At 39.1% G+C, this 20,744-nt stretch overlaps 1 protein-coding gene and 1 long non-coding RNA gene across 8 annotated transcripts in view; one reads left to right on the top strand and one right to left on the bottom strand.

Annotated features, from left to right (window-relative positions):
• aebp2 (AE binding protein 2) overlaps positions 1–16,745 on the bottom strand; it is a 68,288-nt gene extending 51,543 nt beyond the window's left edge. For all 3 annotated transcript variants that reach the window (XR_007249782.1, XM_048554079.1, XM_048554080.1), the window contains exon 1: positions 16,238–16,745. Coding sequence is in view for 2 of the 3 variants with exons in the window: in XM_048554079.1 (XP_048410036.1) it covers positions 16,238–16,716 (479 nt within the window). In the remaining variant the exon portion in view is untranslated. The remainder of the gene's footprint in view (positions 1–16,237) is intronic.
• A 156-nt stretch (positions 16,746–16,901) lies between these two features.
• Positions 16,902–20,744, top strand: part of LOC132210964 (uncharacterized) — a 50,606-nt gene continuing 46,763 nt past the window's right edge. For all 5 annotated transcript variants that reach the window (XR_009447230.1, XR_009447232.1, XR_009447231.1 and 2 more), the window contains exons 1-3: positions 16,902–17,037; positions 19,262–19,403; positions 20,472–20,535. This is a non-coding gene — a long non-coding RNA (uncharacterized LOC132210964). The remainder of the gene's footprint in view (positions 17,038–19,261; positions 19,404–20,471; positions 20,536–20,744) is intronic.

The raw sequence follows: 20,744 nt of genomic DNA, 5'->3' as shown, positions 1-20,744 counted from the left end.
CTGGGGAGATGTAGGAAATCCTTTCAACTTTGATCCATGTGCAAGGCAAACAAAGGCACATGTCTTTCAAAAGGTGGTCAGAAAGAAAGCTCTCAAAAATCGTTCCCAAAATTTGACTTTTGGACAGAGCAGAGGTCTTAAATAGAATCAGTGGATTATTAAAAAGTCTAATTGTTGCTGGGCTAATTTTTCTCTCAAACTCAAGGTTGTTGTTTATATAGCGTTTCACAGCTCGCTTGTGCATGTGTACACGGAAAATATACTCTCATGCAAGTAAAGTTCCGTTGCTTAGCACTTGGATTATCAAATATTCACAAGCAATTACTTGGTGAAATACTTGCAGAAAAACTTCTAAACATTTCAATAGCACAATCAGATGCAGGCTTACATTTTCATTGAGGTAATTACAAATATTTATTAAGGATGGGTATGATTAGATGCGGAGACCAGGAACATATTACACTGAGCCAAACAAGACTAAAATCCTAAATTTACCAAGCCCCTTGATTGTTTGGTTCCAATGACAGATGAGCAATTCATCAATTTTGTTTATGTTAAAAACATACCTGCATTGCCAATTTGTTATAAAATTGGGAGTATTTGTGTGTAAGTGAAAAATTCAATACAATTTCCACTTTTTTTTGCTGTATTGATAGGTTAAGTGTTCTAACGCTCAGTTGCTGTTAAAATGCGTGCATAAAACAGATTTAATTTCAATTTGAGGAAAATTTTAATTAATTCATTCACTTGTGTTAGGACTGGAGACGTTTAGTGGACTAGTTTTCCCCACACCCAGTGGTCATTTACAGTACACCTAGATATAAAATAAACTTCCTGCTACCTGCCTTGATCCCAAATTCCAGTGATCACACCCTAATGAATAAATAGTTCCCTTGGTGATTACTGAATAGTTTAAAAGAAACTAGCAACGCATTTAAATATTTCTAATGTAATCTCATACCCAAGTAGCATGTAGTGCATTCGGTACACCATGTACTCAGTTGACAATTAAAAGGATATTTTATATAATAGTTTCAAGCCATCCACAAAACAAACTGCAGTCTCTCACAAGACAAAATATTAAAATCAAAACTATAATTCTCCAGGTCAGTTCTCTCCCTTGTAGTGTCAGATATTCGACAGGATAGAATGACTTTTAAATGTTCCCACTCGACGAAAGATCACAGTAACTATAGGGATTCTATAATGCTGTAACCGAAATACTCAAACGATACACAATCCACTTCTCAGTCGTACTTTTTTAAATTGAGGGCTACAGATCTTCAGAATTCTCTATCCTAGAACATTGCAGAGGGCCAGTCATCAAGCATATTCAGAACATTAAAATTGATAAATTTTAGGACTCTATGAACAAAGGAATGCAACTTATCCACCAATATTATTGTTATGAAAGCCCAAGGTTCTTCGCAGCAAGATTATAAACCATAACCCTGAACCATAACGTTTCGGTTAGGTTAGGTCAGGTACTAAAACATTAATCATGTTTTAGGTTTTAAGGAGAATCCTAAAGGAGAAAAACAGGAGATATTTGGAGAAGTGTAGGAAGGTAAGGCCATAGTTTGAAGCCTAAACAACTGAAGATACAGGGGTAGTGCAGAAATGCAAAATGTGAATTTGTAAGAGGTCAGAATTAGAATAAAGATACCTTGGAGTGCTGTTGATTGGAGAAGATTACAAATAGGGACAGGCAGGATGATAACTCCCAATCAAGAAATATCTGGAGTTTTACAAAGATCAGCAAAAACAGATGACAGGGAACTAGGACTTGTTGCCAAGAGGGGTAGCAGAATTTTGGCTAACCTGACTCCAAGCCAGAACAAACGTAACTAAGAGATTGTATTCTAGATGTGGTAAGTACTTAACCTTCTTAGCTACTTTGTCATTAGATTAGATTACTTACAGTGTGGAAACAGGCCCTTCGGCCCAACAAGTCCACACCGCCCCATGAAGCATCCCACCCAGACCCATCCCCCTACACACACACACCCCTGAACACTACGGCAATTTAGCATAGCCAATCCACCTAACCTGCACATCTTTGGACTGTGGGAGGAAACTCACGCAGACACGAGGAGACTGTGCAAACTCCACACAGACAGTTGCCCGAGGCTGGAATCGAACCTGGGTCCCTAGTGCTGTGAGGCTGCAGTGCTAACCACTGAGCCACCGTGCCGCCCCTAACAGAAAGGAAAAAGTAGTACAATGCAAGTTCACTATCTACAAATTTTTAGTATCAGTACTTACTCTTGACTCATAAATGGGACATGGGCAGACTGATGCCAATTGTTATTTGGCAGGAAAGGAAAACCTGCATTGTTTCATTAAAAACAAAAGACTTAGATCTTTTAATGTTGATATTTGTGCTCTTTTGAGTTACCCTGATTAATTTTGACCCAGAAATGATTTTGGTTTTGTTTTTACACTGACCATTTGCAAGGTTTTCTGCTTTAGAATAAAGCACACAATCCTGAATGTATATCATGCAAACAACCATCTAATCTCTCTCAGATAACAAAGTGTGGAGCTGGATGAACACAGCAGGCCAAGCAGCATCTCAGGAGCACAAAAGCTGACGCTTCGGGCCTGGACCTTTCATCAGAGAGGTCTCAGGCCTGAAACGTCAGCTTTTGTGCTCCTGAGATGCTGCTTGGCCTGCTGTGTTCATCCAGATCCACACTTTGTTATCTTGGATTCTCCAGCATCTGCAGTTCCCATTATCACTCATCTAATCTCTTGTTTTGTTTAGACTCTATTAGACTGCTACCAAGCACTTTCTCTATTTAACTGTCCAGTTATGCAGATAGTTCAAAACCATAAATTTCACATGTAATACATGATCCTTTCCTAATCAATAATACAGGTACGAGATTTACTCCAACTGAAAGTTCTGCTTTGAGGTATAAATCAGACAGACTAGGTCAGTTGTCTGGATAGTCTTCATTACCATATAGCATTATGGAAGCATTGAAATCTTAACATATTCAACAATTTTAGTGTCAATTCTACCTGACTATTTCTGTCGGGTGATGACAAAATTTGGCACTTTTATATCCTCTGATTAGAAAGAAACTAATGCTGCTGGGTTCCTTGAGCATCATTTTCACTGCAAATCAAACAAAGCTGCAAGGTTTGACACGGGCTGACAGAGAAGCTAAATCTTACCAATTGTTATGAGCTGTCTTAGCAAGTCCTCACTTTAACATATGGTTTGCAGCATTTTTTTCCTAGCTGCTGATTGTCTTGAATTGATATAGCCTGCTTGGAATCTGGAATAGTGAAAAAACAAGTCTGGGTGCCTATTATTGTTTTGTGACAATGAACTAAATCTGCTCAGCAGGATTGGGCAATCCAATGCATATTAGCAACTTAATCTCTAACTCCTATAGAAATTACTAATTTCTAAACTTGTAGATCTTTAAGTAAACCTTAGTACAAGACAGCACAAGCTATTATTTAGTGAAAACGTTGGTAGTGGACTTGAACCAAATTAATATTAAATTTAAACCTGATCCCATAAATTTATGGTTCAGTCGGTGCACTTAAAGCTATGAAGAACTTCCCTATTACCGACAAGATTATTCAAACTTTCAGTGCCTCTGTCTTAAGATGCTTTGCAGCAAGTATACAGTCACTAACTGATAAAGGCATTGAAGCAGAACAAATCTGATTTGGTTCTCCCCATTCATACGAGTCTGTAAGCAAAATAGTTATGCATCCTAAACCTAGAGCCACATTTGATCAACGATGTAAAGTGAATTTTATAATGCCATCTGAAATCCTGCAGATTCAGTCCTTGCTCCATGGATATAGAACCCACAGGTAGTGAAATTTCACTGGAAGAATTGGGTATTCACCTTAAACATAAAACTTGACTAAACAGTCCTGTGTTAATTGACAAATTCAGTTCTTGAGAGAAAAAAAAAATCCAACCTTACTCTTAATACAGAATCTAAATAAGTCCCAATGACTGACTCAGGGGGGAGGCAATGGCTAGTGGTATTATCACTGGTTAATCCAGAGACCCAGATAATGTTCTGGGGACCTGGGTTCAAATCCTACCATGTCAGATGGTGGAATTTGAATTCAATAAAATATCTGGAATTAAGAGTCCAATGATAACAGTGAATCCATCGTCAATTGTCAAGAAAACCTCATCTAGTTCACTACCGTCCTTTAGGGAAGGAAACGGTCATCCTTACCTGATCTGGCCTACACGCGACTCCAGACCCACAGCAATGCTGTTGACTCTGAACTGCCCTTTGGGCAATTAGGAATGGGCAATAAATGCTGCCTAGGCAGCGACACCCTCTTCCCGTGAATGAATAAAACACCTAAAGGCCAGATTTTATTTTGCACACTGAAAATTTAAAGGTGTATAAAATTTGCTCAAAGTTAAAATATAGAAGTTTATTTTAATAAAAACAAGGGTAGGTATATGACAATAAAAAGTTAATTTTCTAGCTGTGATCAAACTACTACCAACACCTTGGAGAAATGTAGTTTTATCTCAAACATGATAATCATCTATTTCAAAAAAGGTTAAATATAGAACTTGCAATGCTTATTTTTCATGGCTTTTCTAGTCACATTATATCACTGTCAACAATAATGACCTCGTGCACTAGAAGTGGTTTTCACAGTTACGCAGAAGTCTGCTCTGCTCCTCCAGAAGCTTTGATATACAAGTACGCTATCAACATTACATTGAAACATGTGAAATTACTGCATTTACTTGATTACTAATTTCATCAGAAGATTGAACAGATTGGCCCTAACCAAAATTATTTAACGATATTGCAAGTCTTAACTACAGCCAATTAACCTCTAGTAAAAGAGGTTTGCAGTACAGCAACGTAGAAACAAATGCTTTCTTGAAAAATTCCAACTATCCTCCCTCGCTATTTTGCTTTTTGGTTGAACTGACATTGAATTATTCTAATTTACACTTGCGAGTTCAAACTGTGTACTTTGCAAAGGATTCTACACTCTGACTGGTTACAGTTAGAGTCACATGGTGCCAGATGCACTGCTGTTTTGGTCTTTCAGATAGGGTATTACTGATGTTTTGTAAATTCTTCCTAATGGTTTCTTGTGCAAACCTTATGAAATACTTTGTGCAAGTATATAGACATCAGCCCAAGACAGCTGTCCATTATGCTTGTGATCTTACAAAAATTGAGGTCAGTCAGACACGACCTACGATTCAACAATCAAAATCATGGTTATACAAACTGTCAGACTACACAGTGACTTTGAAAGTCCACTTGCTTTCATACTCAAAGTGCTGTAATGTACGATCACTAACATTTTACTGAGCTTACACCTCAAAGTGCTTGCGCTGTGACAGCATTAAAACCAGTAGCATTTAGTCACAATGCTCACTGCAAACAAGCAAAGGAACTTCCATACTGCAGTTCATTAAACACTCAAAATTCCCAAGTGCCTCATATTCAAGTTATTTCTTGAATAAGTACTTTCGTCCAAAAATGTAGTAGCTAGTTTTACACAGCAAGGCCCCAAAAACAACACAGCTGTGAATAAACTGCTTTCAGTGTTGCCTGAGAAAACTAAGCTTTGCCAGGATATTGGCAGAATGCCTTGTGCTTCGCGAAGTGCCGAGGGGTCTTTTGCTTGCTCAAGTATGTCGGGAAATGGGATTTCATCTAAATGACAGAGCTTCTGAAAATGCATCACTTCCTAAACTACTATGTGCTGAAACTGGATCAATATGTACATCTATAATGTGTCTTTGGAAGTGTGCTGCAGAGTCAAACCAACAGATAAAACCTATCGAGTGAACATATTTAAACTTCTGATTTAACAAAGTGTGGAGCTGGATGAACACAGCAGGCCAAGCAGCATCTTAGGAACACAAAAGCTGATGTTTCCAGCCTAGACCTTTCAGCCTGAAACGTCAGCTTTTGTGCTCCTAAGATGCTGCTTGGCCTGTGTTCATCCAGCTCCACACTTTATTATCTCGGATTCTCCAGTATCTACAGTTCCTATTATCTCTAAACTTCTGATTTGTACGTTTCAAACATGAGCTTCCGAAAACCACTCAGATCATTAACAATCGTAGGTGCTTTTATTATAGTAACTGTATTGCCGATGTCTTATGACTGCGCAGGCAGCTTGGGCTTTTGTAATCAATTAGCTTCTCATACTTTGCTACCAGTTATTTTTAAGCGGATGATGGACACATTATCAACAATAAATGATTGGTATTAGAAGTAGGTCTAAGCTAGTAAAGACTACTTTAACCCTCGTTTAAAACAAACCCTGCTGAAAGATGTCACAGAGAACAAAAACAGAAAACACCTGGAAAGCTTTAGAATTTGTTTTTTGCAACGTCAATATTCTGAATTGAGTTTACTATTCACACAACTAGATTTGTGCTATTTCCTGACCAGCTGTCTTTTCTTCTCTTGAATGGTATCCAACCAAGGAAATCCCAAAATGGAACGAGTGAAAGAGACATGCTCTGACAGGGCTTTTCACAACCTTGACAACAGATTTTTGCTGCTCGTTCGATGAATGATTTTGTCCTACGACTTAAGTCCTTGTAAAAGGAACACAGCTTTTCAACTACTTAACATTTCACATCAGTATTTCCAACAAGATAGTTGAGAGAAAAGTTCTATTTTAACTCTGGAAAACTTTAGGCTGAAAAGATACAGGCTGACCATTTTAAAACAAGGCACCATGCATCTCATTAGAATTAAAGTGAAGCTCTAAAAATCATGGTTTTACGACTGCTACAACATAGTCAAAGGAATTGGGCTAATAAAACATGTCATTTGCTTTGCACAAACTAACTTTAGAATGAATGGTAGACAGCATGAATGAAACTTACAAGACCATGACATTGCAAGCTTTAGCCTTTATCGTTGTTCCCACATCTTGAAGAACAACAATAGCAGTGCTCAGTTCAGTTGTGCACCATTAGGTGCTCTTGCAGACATGCAGTGTAAAACAAATCATTATGTAGTCTGAAGCAAGCACACAATTCAAAAGGTTCTTGTAGAAACAACAAACATGGTCTAGTAGGCAGACAACTTATCTCATGGGTCTTGCACATTAGAAAATACTGAAGGCAGCAGCCCATTTCCCTCCATAATTAAGCAAAAAAGAAACTACAGCAAAACACAAACAGATTCAAACAAGCACCAACATGGTAAAATGACCCTACTGTTGTGCTGTCTGTACACATGCAGGACAGATCAAAGAACATTCTGGTGTCAGTTTAAGCATCATACAAGGCATTAACATAGATACCGTCACGAAGATCAGAAAGGTAAGATTGAATACATTATTTTCCAGACACATTTTGTATAGTAATGCAGTGTTTTTATTGCTGGAACATCAGCTCTGCAAAATGAATGCAAAACTCACTTCCAGTCTTCTGATGAGCAATCCTAAGCAGAATAAAACAAGTCATCTTTATGTAGAACATTTAACAGATGCGTTATAAAAAAATGATGCCAAGCCAAAATAAAAAGATCAAACCAGATAACCTAAATCTCAGCCAAACAGTAAGTTTTAATGAGTGCCTTAAAAGAACTGAGAGACATACAGAGGCAACGAGGTGAATTCCAGAAGTTCAGCATAACCAACGCAGTGATTACATTAGGAATTGCTTGAGGCGCCAGAATTTTAAGATTAGATAATTGAGGCGTTTGGGACTGCAGGAGATTAGAAATAGGGAGGGCATAAAACACATAGGACCTTCAAAATGGTTATCAGAATTTTTAAAAATCAATCGAAACAGAGCAGGAAGGTGGTGTTAAAAGGGGGAGCTGAGAGGTTGCTAACCCAGTTGATCACCTGATTGAAAATACAAAAATTCAGTAAAAGTGGAAATGAAAGATGGATAGAAGAAACTATTAGCCAACATAAAAGGCAATCAACCATCTTCTATACACATAAATAGTAAGTGGAGAATAAAGAGGAGACAGTGATAGACTTCAAGAACACAAGCAAGCAAAGCAAAAGGATACAAATAAAGAGTGCAATGAAGGTGGCAGGCTGGTTTAAAAATGTTAATAAGATGCTGGAGCATTATAAATATAGACACTGAGTAGAAAAGCCAGGAAGTTATGGCAAACTTTTAATGAACACTGGTTTGACCTTAACCAGAGTATCATGTCCAATTCTGCAGACAACATATTTGGAAATGAAGGCAGAGGGGATGCAAAAGATGAGAATGGTCCAAGAACAAGACTTAGGATACCTGGACAGATTGGACAGAGGTTGGGGTTATCTTCTTTGGAGGATATTAAGAGATTTGATAGGTTCAAAATGAGGGGACTAGGCAAAGTGGATAGAGAAACTGTCTCATTCACTATAGGGCCCTGAACGTAAGGATGCCAAATTTCAGGTGAATGGCATAAGAACCCAACAGCAAAATGAGGAAACACTGTACAGTTAGTATCTGAAATGTCTACTCAAGGTCGGTGGAAGCAATTTTAATTACGACTTTTAAAATGGAAAAGGTTACTTACCATATCAAAAAAGGTACAAGCGTAGTTCAATCCCTCAACATTGAGGGTTACCATTCACCAGAAAGTACGGTGGACAATGCCATATAAACAGCAGCAGGGCAGAGTCTGGGAATTCTGTGGCAAACAATTCACCTCCCAATGCCTGAAGCCCATTCATCACCTCCAAGAAACAAGAAACACAGGAGAATACAGTCTACTGGTCTACGTGACTCCAACACCTCAAGAAACTCTGTCGGAGAAAAGCTGCCCACTCGATCAGGGCTTTATCCACCACCTTAAACATTCATTCCCTTCTCCTCCTTTAGAGGATACAGCATGTATTATTGCAAGATGCACTGCAATTCACTAAGGCTCTTTCAACAGCACTAAAGGAACTATTACCTAGAGCAACAAGAGAACTAGGTCTCCCTCAAAGTCACACACCAGCCTGACTTGGAACTATACTGCTTCTCTTTCATTGTCTGTGTCAACATCTTGGACTCCCCTCTTTCCATCCAAAACACTATAGAAGTAGCTACACCACAAGTACAACAACTTACTACCCATCTCTAATCACCTACATATTGTCCAATATGGGGGACTAGCAAGGAATATTTTAAAATTGTTCAGAAATGACTAAGGCAAGAATGAGAGTTTCAGCCAGTGAACTGAGGCCATATCAAGCAAAGTTGTGGAGGCGAAAGTAAGCAGTTTTGGGATATTGGAAGCTCATCTCAGGATAAAATGTGACACCAGGTTGCAAATAGGCTGATGTAGTTTCAGGAAGTTACCACAGAGGAGAAAGAAGTTGGTAGCTATGGGCTAGAATTTGAAGCAGCAGCCGAAAAAAAAATTTAGTCTGACAGAGATGAAAGAGGTGGTGATGGGCTAGATCTGGAGTGTCATCGACAGTGTGAAAATTAACCCTTGCTTTCACATGATTCAAAATAAAGTACTGAATACTGACAAACTTTAAATTACTGCCCACCTATATGCTTTTAAAGAATACTAATATATTTAATGACACTTAAACATTGCTTTGAAACTAACTTTAATCTGTATGAACAACATAATTGATAGGTACAAACAGAATTAATACTGGATAGCCAGATTAATTAGAAAATTAACATTAGCAAAACAATGAATTAAGGAAAGATAATAGACCATAAAAGTGAAAAGTTGAAGAACAAAGGGAATCCAAGAAAACAAAATATTCTATTTTATGTGAATGGAGAAGATAACTTCAAGCACAACTTGGGATGGAAGTAGCAACATTTGCAGTACACGAACAAAACTGAACTGATGGCAAAGGAATAAGTGGGCATATTTATCTTTTTTGCCTATATGTTGAAAGCTGTATGTCTGATTGGGTTGCTTAGGGGTATGTTTATCTCCAGAATAGTTAGGTGGGAAGCATTTCTTTCCACTTCCACCTTTTATTCCAATTAAAAAATCTTTTATATTAGTTGAATTGATTTGTTAATTTTCCAGAAAGCTTGCCTTGAAACTGAATCACACAACTGCACAAAAGTTAGTTATTTATCAAACATCAATGACAGACAAAAGCGAGCTGAAGAAAAATTAATTCCTGTGAGCATCAGTCCTGCCTTGCAAGGAATGTTCGCAGCAATACACGTTCTGCATACTAGGTCTATCTGTCCCACTGCAGCAGTAGTTGCATACATACAATAGGGTCACTGTACCTGAAACTGTACCTAAATTTTCTTCACAGATACTGCCAGACCTGCTGAGCTTTTCCAGCACTTTTGTTCCTGATTTACAGCATCCGCAGTTCTGTTTTTAACTCGTCAGTGCATCCTCATTGCGCGAGGAAAACTTGCATTCACAATTGTTTTCAAATATAGAAAAATCCCACACAACTGTGACCAAATATGCAGTAAAACTTTAATCAGTCCAATGATTCCATACAAAATGCACTCGGCTCACGTTGGTATCTTACAGATTTCTGCCTTGAGATTTTTCTGATTAATGAGTAGATATTCTCTAGTGGGCATAAATTTTATGCATTCAAACTTCTGTAAAGTGACTGTTTTCTAGATTCACCTACAATACCTGATGTTTGTTAAAAAGTTCCTCTTGTCACAGCAATCGACCCTCCTCCAACTAACTCTGCCCACATCTCACAATATATAAGCAAACGAATAACAACAAATGACAAATATTCAAGGCTACACCTTCTTCTTGTAGGCTTCAGCATAACATTCATATTAACAAGTATCAGCACAAATGAAAAACTCCCCTAACAATACCAGATGTTCAATTTTTGTAAGCACTGTAGACTCTAATTGGCTGAGAGTCCCAAAGTCATGGCCCCACTATACCCAAAAAATAGAAACCTGACAAGCCTTTTAAATTTCACGATTTTTCATATGCATTTCCAACTCCGGCCGTAGAAGGGTTTGTAAATGCTGCACCACAAATGCCAAGAATGTATCTTAATAAAGTATCAACCCAGGTCTGAGGCAACCAAGAATTTAGGAATATTAAAAACAGAGTAAAAAGATAACCATTTCGACCTCATAACGTTTCATGAATGACACTGTCCTGGAAATTTTGGGGATAATTAAGTGAATGCATTTTCTTTGCTATCAGAAATATTTGAACAATGTCAGATGCAATGCTAATTGTGATCTCCTAACCAAAGTCTACTCACCATGTCTGATTTTAGATCAAATGTCAGAAGTCAGGCAGCTAAATAAGATAAAACACAAGTAACTGCCAGGCGGCCACTGATTAAAATGAAGTTTGAACAACTGCATGAATCAAATTTAGTTACCATTCTTCAAGTTTTGACAATCTGACAAATGGTCACTACCATCTTGTTTGGGAAAATATTGGTTTTTACATTGGCTGTGTATTTTGTCAGCTCCTAGCAGGTGAATATCATGCAGCTAGCAAGAGGAAATGGAGCTAGTGAAAACTGAGCTGGTGATCACCACAACTTCCTATAAAGAAAAGAAAAAACTCAGACCTACACTTGATTATTTTAAAAACTGGGTGCAATAAATGCTCAAGGTAGATCTTAATTTCCTTTACATGAATATTAGAGTATTAAAGCTTCTAATTTTCTGGTAAATTCAAACTGGCCAAATGAAACAACGTACACATATTCCACCACCGTCTCCAGAACTACTTGTGGAAGAAATTCTATCTGGGTCCAGGCATTCAGTTTGCTTGTTGCATTATGCCATTATGAACTATTTCTGAATTTTTAATCAATAGAAAATTATAGCTGTTGTGTCCTAATAAATTTTCAAAGTTAAACTACAGATTCAAGTTAGGTTTAAGGCTGAAGTCAATCACTATTTGCCATCCCATAGCCCACTTCTCAAAAGTCAGGTTCAGCATTCAAAACACAGGTATGAATAAACTCAAATTCAGTTTAAAGACTTACTCATACTATATGTGGGTTTTCTGAAAATCATTCTCCCAAACAAAAAACAACATGGTGGATTTCTCCCAATTATTTCATCTTAAAGTTTACACTGTTTAAACTCAGTCACACAAAAACATACGCATAAATAATCTTGGATTATCATGCACTCAATTTGTTTTAAGGAAAATCTATAATTTATCACATTAAAAACATGCCTAACTTGCTCCTGTGTACCTAATTTATCAGAACCAGAAGGCAATAGTTCACATTCCTTCTCAAATCCAGAGGTGAATTAATTTTTGACCTTAAACCAAGGTGATACAAGTTGGAGAAATATATAATTCCTTTTATCACCCACAATCGTTTACACATGTAATCTTACTTTTCTTTGAGAATAAATCTTAAGCAACAATGTTTATATCATGTTTAAGTTCTGTTTGAAGTGCAGAGTAGTATTCTTTGTAACAATTCTCAAGAGAACACATTTGTGAAATGAAACAAGCATTTTATGCAACCAAATTAACAATCTGATTTAAGCAGCAGTGTCTTTTTGGGACATTCACAAAAGAAAAGCTTGCATTTATACACTGTTTTTCATGATCAACATGTATCTCAAAGCCTTTTAAAGCTGATAAAATATTTCAAAAGTTGTCACTATTTAAACGAAGGAAAATGCAGCCAATTTTCACATAGCAAATTCCCATAAGCAGCAACATGATAAACAACTATATAGTATAGTCTGTGACCATGTGAAGTTGACTTAGAAATACTGACCAGGAGATTAGGGATAACAATCATGACATTAGTCTAAAACATCAAAACCATTGATAATTTTAAACTTCAGTCTTGTCATTCATGCAATTGTATGGTCAGTTTCTATGCCATTGTGTCTCACTAATTACTGAGGGATAGTGGCAGTCAATGCTGGATTAGATTATTTGAGCGTGGCTAGGTTCATGACTATCACTATCTGTGGGGAAGTAATTAGATCATGGTTTTCAATTTCATAGAAGTACAGGCTTTATAGTTGTAAATCATTTTTTCCACTAAATTCAAGTTACCTATTATTTTTGGTCAACCATTTTTAATCAGAGCACAGTGTCAACTTAACTAGACAGGCTGCAATGAAATATAACCAGTATACAGATGTACATTAAAACATGTTAATATGTGCATCACTGGCTTTAAATGATTCCTACACAAGTACACAAAATCAATTCTCCATATTAAATTTGTTCCAACATAAAAAGTTAAATACTTTTTTTTAAATTTTGGGGACTTTCCAGGATGAATGGAACAGAAGACTTATTCAAAAGACAAGTGCCAAAATTACAAGACAGACATTGAAGGGCATTTGACTCACCAAACCAGGAAAAACCATGGGGCTTTGAACCATCAATTAAACAAATCGTCTTGCATCCATCACTATTCAAAATCTATTCTGTATGTTCATTATTGGATGAAAATGTGGTCAAAGGAGGTCTAAATTTGTTTCTCAATTTCAAATGTGAGATTTTCTGTAACAGCATACTTCACATTGTTTTAGTATTTACTCTTGTTTACTTTTAAAACTGAATAGGCCAAGTATATTGTCTTTTCCCACTTGTTTTCTCAGTGGTGGCTTGTGGCAACCACTGTACATCTGTACTCTCCCGAGGATGTGTATTTCTGCAACCAAAAATGAAATGTGTTTTCAAGGTCGAACTGAAACACTGTATATTATGTGACATTTTACAAGTTTAATGGATGGATTTACAAATTCTGCACCTTCAGACGTTTTAGATGTAAAGAAAGGAAAATGCCAAGCCAGCCATTCTTCTAAAACTCAAGTGTCTTGGATTATTGGCAAGAGAATTGTCTGGTTGTATGCTGGGCCTGAGCAGTTACCTGTATGCCCATCAAAACCCTATCACAAACCTTAGAATATGATTATTTCCACCTCCAAAAACAGACAAGAGACTGGGAAACATTGGGAACTCAAAGCTGCACATGACTGTCCTGTTCCAAAGTACAACTGTTCTCTTTCACACACATCCACTTGGAAGCCATATAATTATGCTGAGCAAAAGTGACACCAAGTAGTGTTTGGTCACATCAACATGACTAATAGTGGTTACCTCACCTTTAGTTAGTCAAAGTACAGTAACAAGTAGCAGCCACAAAGCACTGAGAAACAAAGGGAACATTAAATGTACACAATACCGTTGAACATATTACTAAACTATAGTTGCACACAAGGCTCTGGGGTAAATATCACACCAATTCCTCAATTCTAAAGCTGTCTGCAAATCTAAGTCTTGTATATAATTCTGACTTCAAAGAATATCTTTGAACATTAAAAAGAGCTTTTGAAAATTATCCAATTTGAGCAAGAGCTTGTTCTTTTTATTTCAAAGCTCATGTCACATTCAAATTAAACCAAGACATAAATGCTGGTGTAAAAATTCTCTCGAACAGCATTTTACCTGTTTAGGCAGTTGTAGAGATTCAGCAGCGTGATGTACAAGATCAACAAGTAACATGAAAATATACCTAATATAATTTATTTCAAAATACATACAACTATACCACAAATTGCCATGAATAAACAGTGCTGCTAAATACACATTTTGTCATCTGTCACCTGATAAATTCACTGACTTCTTTACTAATATTAAATCGATTGTAGCTTGATTTTTGATTGCAACAACGTAAACTAATCACTACTGGTAATTTTGGACAGTTTAATTTTATTGCAATCAGCCTTTAAAATGCAAACAAATCTGAAGAATTACTCCTACCATGAGAGATCTGGAAACAAAATATATATCTGCTTATATAACAATGCAATAATTTAAATATATTTCAAAATTTATGATATCAGTCTGTCAGCCTGAAAGAAGTCATTAAGTTCCTCCCAGAATGGTCAATTTTTGCTCATAAGATGGCAAAAGCACAACTTTGTACATTTACCTACACCACAGAAATTACAATCTACAATTACGTTTTACTTACATTGTGCCGTAACAAGAATGATCTGCTCTTACTTTGGATCAAGTTACAACGATTTATGAACAGAATTGATACTAATGCTTTATCAAGTTCCAAGGACAACCAACAGCTTTGAAATCAGTTTAATTCATCTGAACATTCCCCTGGACGGCACCAACCTTCTCAGGACATCCCCAAGTACTTCACGGTCAGATTAATTTGAAACGCTCATATGTAGATTAACTATTCATCAAATTAGTTTTTAATTTGTTTATGAGCTCATGCGGTTATCAGAGGAAGGAGGGATCATTGCTTAGAAACTGGGTGAAGTCACTCCTCTTCAGAGTTCCAGATCTTTTATGCCTTAATTCACATCATCTGAATGCGATCAGTTTTGACAATACAGCTTTCCCACTGATGTGTCACCTTAGATTACATGCTTAATTACTGGTGTGGGGTTTGAGCCCACGACCTTGAGTCAGATCCAAGTTTACCAAATGAGCGAAGCTGACAGAGTCAACTTTTCATATTTAAAACGCGACGCTGAATATCAGTAACTCGGATCCAAAGTGTCAGCTGCGCGAAAACACTATTTTAAAGGCGAGATCTGCCCTATTAAAAGACAAACGTATCGCTAGTAATCACTGCTTTGCATTTCTACGAACCTGACACGATGTTACGGCAAAAGCTGTAGCTTAAAAGGCCGATGCATAAATCACATCTGCGTGGGGATTTGAAACAAACACAATGAGGGCACGTATGATTTATTCTGGACTATGACTAATCTTTTGCTTACTGAATGGCCGACATTAAAAGTCATCGGTATGACCAAGTCAACTGAGGTTACGGTTACACAGAGTTGGGCTTTTCCAGGTGTTTTTTTTTTAACTCGGAAAGCGCCATCTCATAACAAAGATGAGAACACCTCAAAACTCCCGAGAAGGCGTCGTGTAAATTTCACAGAACACTGCCGCCACCACCTCCGCTACCCCAAAAACTCCGATAAAAAGCAGGGCTAAGAGTATGTTTTCTATTTTATTTTATACTCTCCCCCAACAACAAAACCTACAAGTACCCTTTCCGACAAAAGGGCATTAGTTTGAAAGAACGAATACTTTTCGGCAATTGAATTCAAGAGCTGGGGAGACAAAAAAAGGAACGCTTTTGAATCGGGGACAGCTATTTCGGTTCTTTCAGCAGAGTACGGGACAGCAGAAGGGCAAGAGCGAGGGGGTGGGGAAGAGTCTGAATCGCCCGACGGCTGGAAGGGAGACGGTAGATAAGAGAAGAAAGGTCTCCACTGCAGCTTCGTCTGAGAAGCTTGAGCCCCGGGGTAAGACCGGAGAGTGCCTAACCCCCGCTCCCTCACCTGTCCTCTGAGTCCATGCGGCTCAGTGGTTCCCCGTCTGACGAGTTCTCCAGACTCTGCCTCCTGTTACCAGCTGCCACAGCGGCCGCCGCCTCCTCCCGGCCCCGTTGTTGCTGCTGGCCGCACCTGAGGGCCCCGGTGCAGCTTTTGGCCGCTTGTTGCTGCTGTTGAGGAAGGTTGCGGGACGGCCCGGAGTTGGAAGCCCCCGTGGCCCTGTGTCCACTTGGGGAGCCTGAAGCTTGCGGGCCGCCAGCCTCGGGCTCACTCTCCTCCTCGTCCCGCCGCTGCCGGAGTTGTTGTTGCTGTTGCTGCCTCAAAACGGCCTGGGAACGGCTACTACCAATGCCGGCGTTACCAACACCGCCGCACTTGGCTTCCGAGCGGCAGCTCTTACCAGTCCCCCCTGCTGCCACCACCGCCACCTGACTCTGAGTGTCGTTAGCGATGGCGCTGAGGGACGGAGCGGCGGCTGCGGCCATTTCCCCCGCGCGGCTCCAGCCCGGACGGTCACGTGCCACCAGCGCGCCTGCTCAGTAGGAGGGGGCGGGGCCGTGAGCGACGGGGTGGGTGCGAATCTGACTCTATGCGCCTGCGCAGTGCGCGCGTGGGGATGGGGCAAACAGGCAACAGCGCGCCTGCGTGATGATTATGGGCGGGGCGGTAGTCGACCGTTTGTGCCGCTCGTGGATTCGCAGGGATGAGGTGGGAGGTGTTTACTGTGTGTGGGCTACAACTGCAATATCCAAATTGTGGGTACGAATAGAAATTGCTGCAAAATCTCAGAGGTCTATGGAGTGAAGGTAGAGTGTCACACCGTCGCGCAGGTGTCTTAAGGCGAGCTAATAAGTGACAGAAACGTCCCATGGCGCAGAAGCTAACCTAATGATCGTTTTCAGTCCGAATGCAGGCCGTGAAAGCACAGCCTCCAGACCCTTCTGACCTCTTGGGTTTTCAGCAGCAGGTGTCAGAAAGTTACCACAGCGATGATTGACTGGCTTGTCGCGGCAGAAGTGGCGTTTTGCTCCTTCGATGTCGGCTGTTGCCATCAACGTGAAGCAAAATTCACCAAGCCTTGGGGGTTGTTCACGTTCACTTTGTTTTCTCTCCACAGATAGTACTAGACCTGCTGAGTCTTTCCAGAAATTTCAGTTTCTGTTTCTGATTTCCAGCATCCACAGTCCTTGATTTTTGTTTTTCTGTATAGAAAAACAGAACTATGAACATCGGCAAGTTGGGAAGAGCTCTGCAGTGTTTGGAAAACAGCTAAAGTTTAAGCTGTCTGAAGAAGAATCTTACTAGACTGGAAATGTCAACTTTGTTTCTGTCTCCATAGATGTTAATAGGCCTGTTGAATTTTTCAAACATTCCCTTCGTGTGTGTCAGTTAAAGTTTAAACACTATATGTCTATGTGTGCACATATCTGTGTTGTATCCCTTCCAGGTACAGTGCCAATGGTCTGGTCTCTTGCTTGTCTGTGCAACTAACATTAGAAGAAATAAATTCTGGTCATTGTTATATTTGATGTTTCATTCCAACAAGGACCTAGAGTAGGTGATGTAGTCTCTCAAGCCTGCTCTGCCATTCAACAAGGTCATTGTGCATCTGATGGTAACCTCAAACCCAAATTTCCACCTAGCCCTGATAAACTTTCACCCTCTTCATTTAACAAGAATCAATGCACCTCTGCCTTAAATGTATTCAAGGACACTGTTCCCACAACTTTTCAGGAAGGTTCAAACAGACTCCACCCTTGGAGGAGGGGATGAAAAACATTGTGCCTCATCTGTGTTATAAATGGAAAATGCCTTATTTTTAAACAGTAACCTCCAGTTCTGTAAGAAGAAATATCCTATCCACATCCATTCTGAAAACTCTTCAGGGTTTTATAGATATTTTCGGTTCAAAGGTATGATTACTCACTTCTGAAGCAGATGAGATTTGAATCCAGACACTTGGGTCAGAAACAAGGACGCCACCATTGCACCACAAGAACCCTCATTCGGGATCTTGCATGTTTCGATCAAGTTGTCTCTTAGTGGCTTGAACAGAATTTAAACCTGAAGAGTTGAGCTGATGCTTTTTGAAGTTCTCTCAAGACTTGGGGCCCTTACCGAATAAAGAGACCTAGGGGTGCAGGTGTGTGGTTCTTTAAAAGTGGAGTCAGAGGTGAAAAGGTGTTTGGCATGCTTGCCTTCATTGGTCAGAACATGGATTATAGGAGTTCGGATATTATGTTGTTCTAAACTCTAGATACAAGGAGCCTAGGCCTGAAATGTCAGCCTTCCTGCTCCTCTGATGCTGCTTGACCTGCTGTGTTCATCTAGCTCTACACATTGTTATCTTAGATACAAATGTAGCCTGTCCAACCTTTCCTGATAAGACATTTTGGGTAAACCTTCTCTTAAGTGCTTCTAATGCACTTACATCCTTCCTTGAAATAAGCTGACTGATACTGTGCATAATACTGCAAATGCAGTCTCACTGTCTTATATAACAGAAGTGTACCCTTGCAAATTTTGCATCCAATTTTCTTTGCAATAAATTTACAATTCTATCAGCTTTCTTAATTTTTACTTGCTGTGCCTGCATACTAATATTGTGATTCATGCATGAGGACACCCAGAGCCCTCTGCATCCCAGGGTTCTGCAGTCTCTCACCATTCTTATCTTACCAAAATGCAAAAAATTCATGTATTCCCACATTGTACTTTATTCACCAGATCTTGCTGACCCTCAACCTACTTAGATTCCTTTGTGGACCTCCTAATGTCCTCTTTATAGCTTCCTTTACTGTCTGGATTTATTCCATCAGAAGATCGAAGATATAATTTTACAAACCTAAAATATTAACCTTTTTTTTTTTGCAGAGATGCTATTGAAACAGTTTTATACGTTCACTATCTGCACTTTTTGGTCTCTTAAAAAGTAATCAGGGTAGGACAATTAACTGAATGGAAATTATATTGAAAAAAAAATTAAACTGAAAGTGCTGATCAGATTAAATTTTGTATTTATTCTGCCAGCACAGTGAATTAGTGAACCCAGTGCCTTCAAGCAGTTTTAAATATAAATCTGAAACAAAAACAGAAATTGCTGAAGAATCTCAACAAATCTGGCAGCAACTGTGGAGAAAAAGCAGTGACCCTTCTTCCGAGCTATGAAATTGTAAGTACTATGCTGAATGAAGATGGATTGGCTGAGATTGAAAAAGAAAAATACTTGCACTGTGGATGTTAAAAATCTGAAATCAAAAAAAATTATTGGAAATATCCAGCAAGTCAGGCTGTCGATAGAGAAATAAACTTAACTTTTTCAGCTCTGTCACTTTTCATCAGAACTGGAACAAATAACCTTGTTACCACTGAGGGCTTTGGTCAGATCCTGTCTCGAGCACAGAGTCCAGTCTAATTACACTGACGTTTCAAAATCCCTTAGAAAGTGGATGCTGCTGAAGAGGAACAAGCAAGATTTAAAGAAAAGACTTACATTTCCAATTTATGGCACTTTTCCTGACCACCGCACAATTCAAAGCACTTTGCAGCCAATGAAGGATGTTTTTGTAAAGTGTGATTGTTGTAGTGTAGGAAGTGCAACAGCAAATGTGCACATGGCAGCCTCAAACAGCAATGTGATAAAGACCTGGGTCCAATTTTGGGCCCCACACCTCAGAAAGGACATACTAGCCCTGGAACGTGTCCAGTGGAGATTCACACGGATGATCCCTGGAATGATAGGTTTAACGTATGATGAACGGCTAAGGATCCTGGGATTGTACTCATTAGAGTTTAGAAGGTTGAGGGGAGATCTAATAGAAACTTACAAGATAATGTATGGCTTAGAAGGGGTGGACGCTAGGAAGCTGTCTCCGTTAGGCGGGGAGACTAGGACCTGTGGGCACCGCCTTAGAATTAGAGGGGGTAAATTTAAAACTGAAATGAGATGACATTTCTTCAGCCAGAGAGTGGTGGGCTTGGGGAATTCATTGCCAAGAAGTGCAGTGGAGGACGGGATGTTGGATGCCTTCAAGGCAGAGATCGACAAATTCTTGATCTTAGAAGGAATGAAGGGCTACGGGGAGAGTGCAGGGAAGTGGAGTTGAAATGCCCATCAGCCATGATTTAAATGGCGGAGTGGACTTGATGGGCCAAAATGGCCTTACTTTCACTCCTATGTCTTATGGTCTTTATAATTTGTTTTATATGTTGACGGGAAAAATAATGGCTGCGACACGAGGGAGCGATATGGTGAACTGGCAATGAAGTGAGACCCTGTCAAGAACACTGACATAAACAATAAGGTGAGTTCACTGACATTTGGAGAAGTATTGGGGAATAAGAAATAAAAGAAAAAAAAGTCATTTATATAGCATCCTGCATGACCCCAGATATCCCCAGAGAGCTTTGTAGCCAATAAATATACTCATTTTGAGAAGGGTTACTGCTTTTTCTCCACGGTTGCTGCCAGATTTGTTGAGATTCTTCAGCAATTTCTGTACTTTTGAAATGT

This window comes from Stegostoma tigrinum, chromosome 25 (genome assembly GCF_030684315.1).
Source record: "Stegostoma tigrinum isolate sSteTig4 chromosome 25, sSteTig4.hap1, whole genome shotgun sequence".
NCBI lineage: Eukaryota > Metazoa > Chordata > Chondrichthyes > Orectolobiformes > Stegostomatidae > Stegostoma > Stegostoma tigrinum.
Note: the sequence above shows the minus strand (reverse complement) of the source record. Positions and strands in the feature narration are given on the sequence as shown.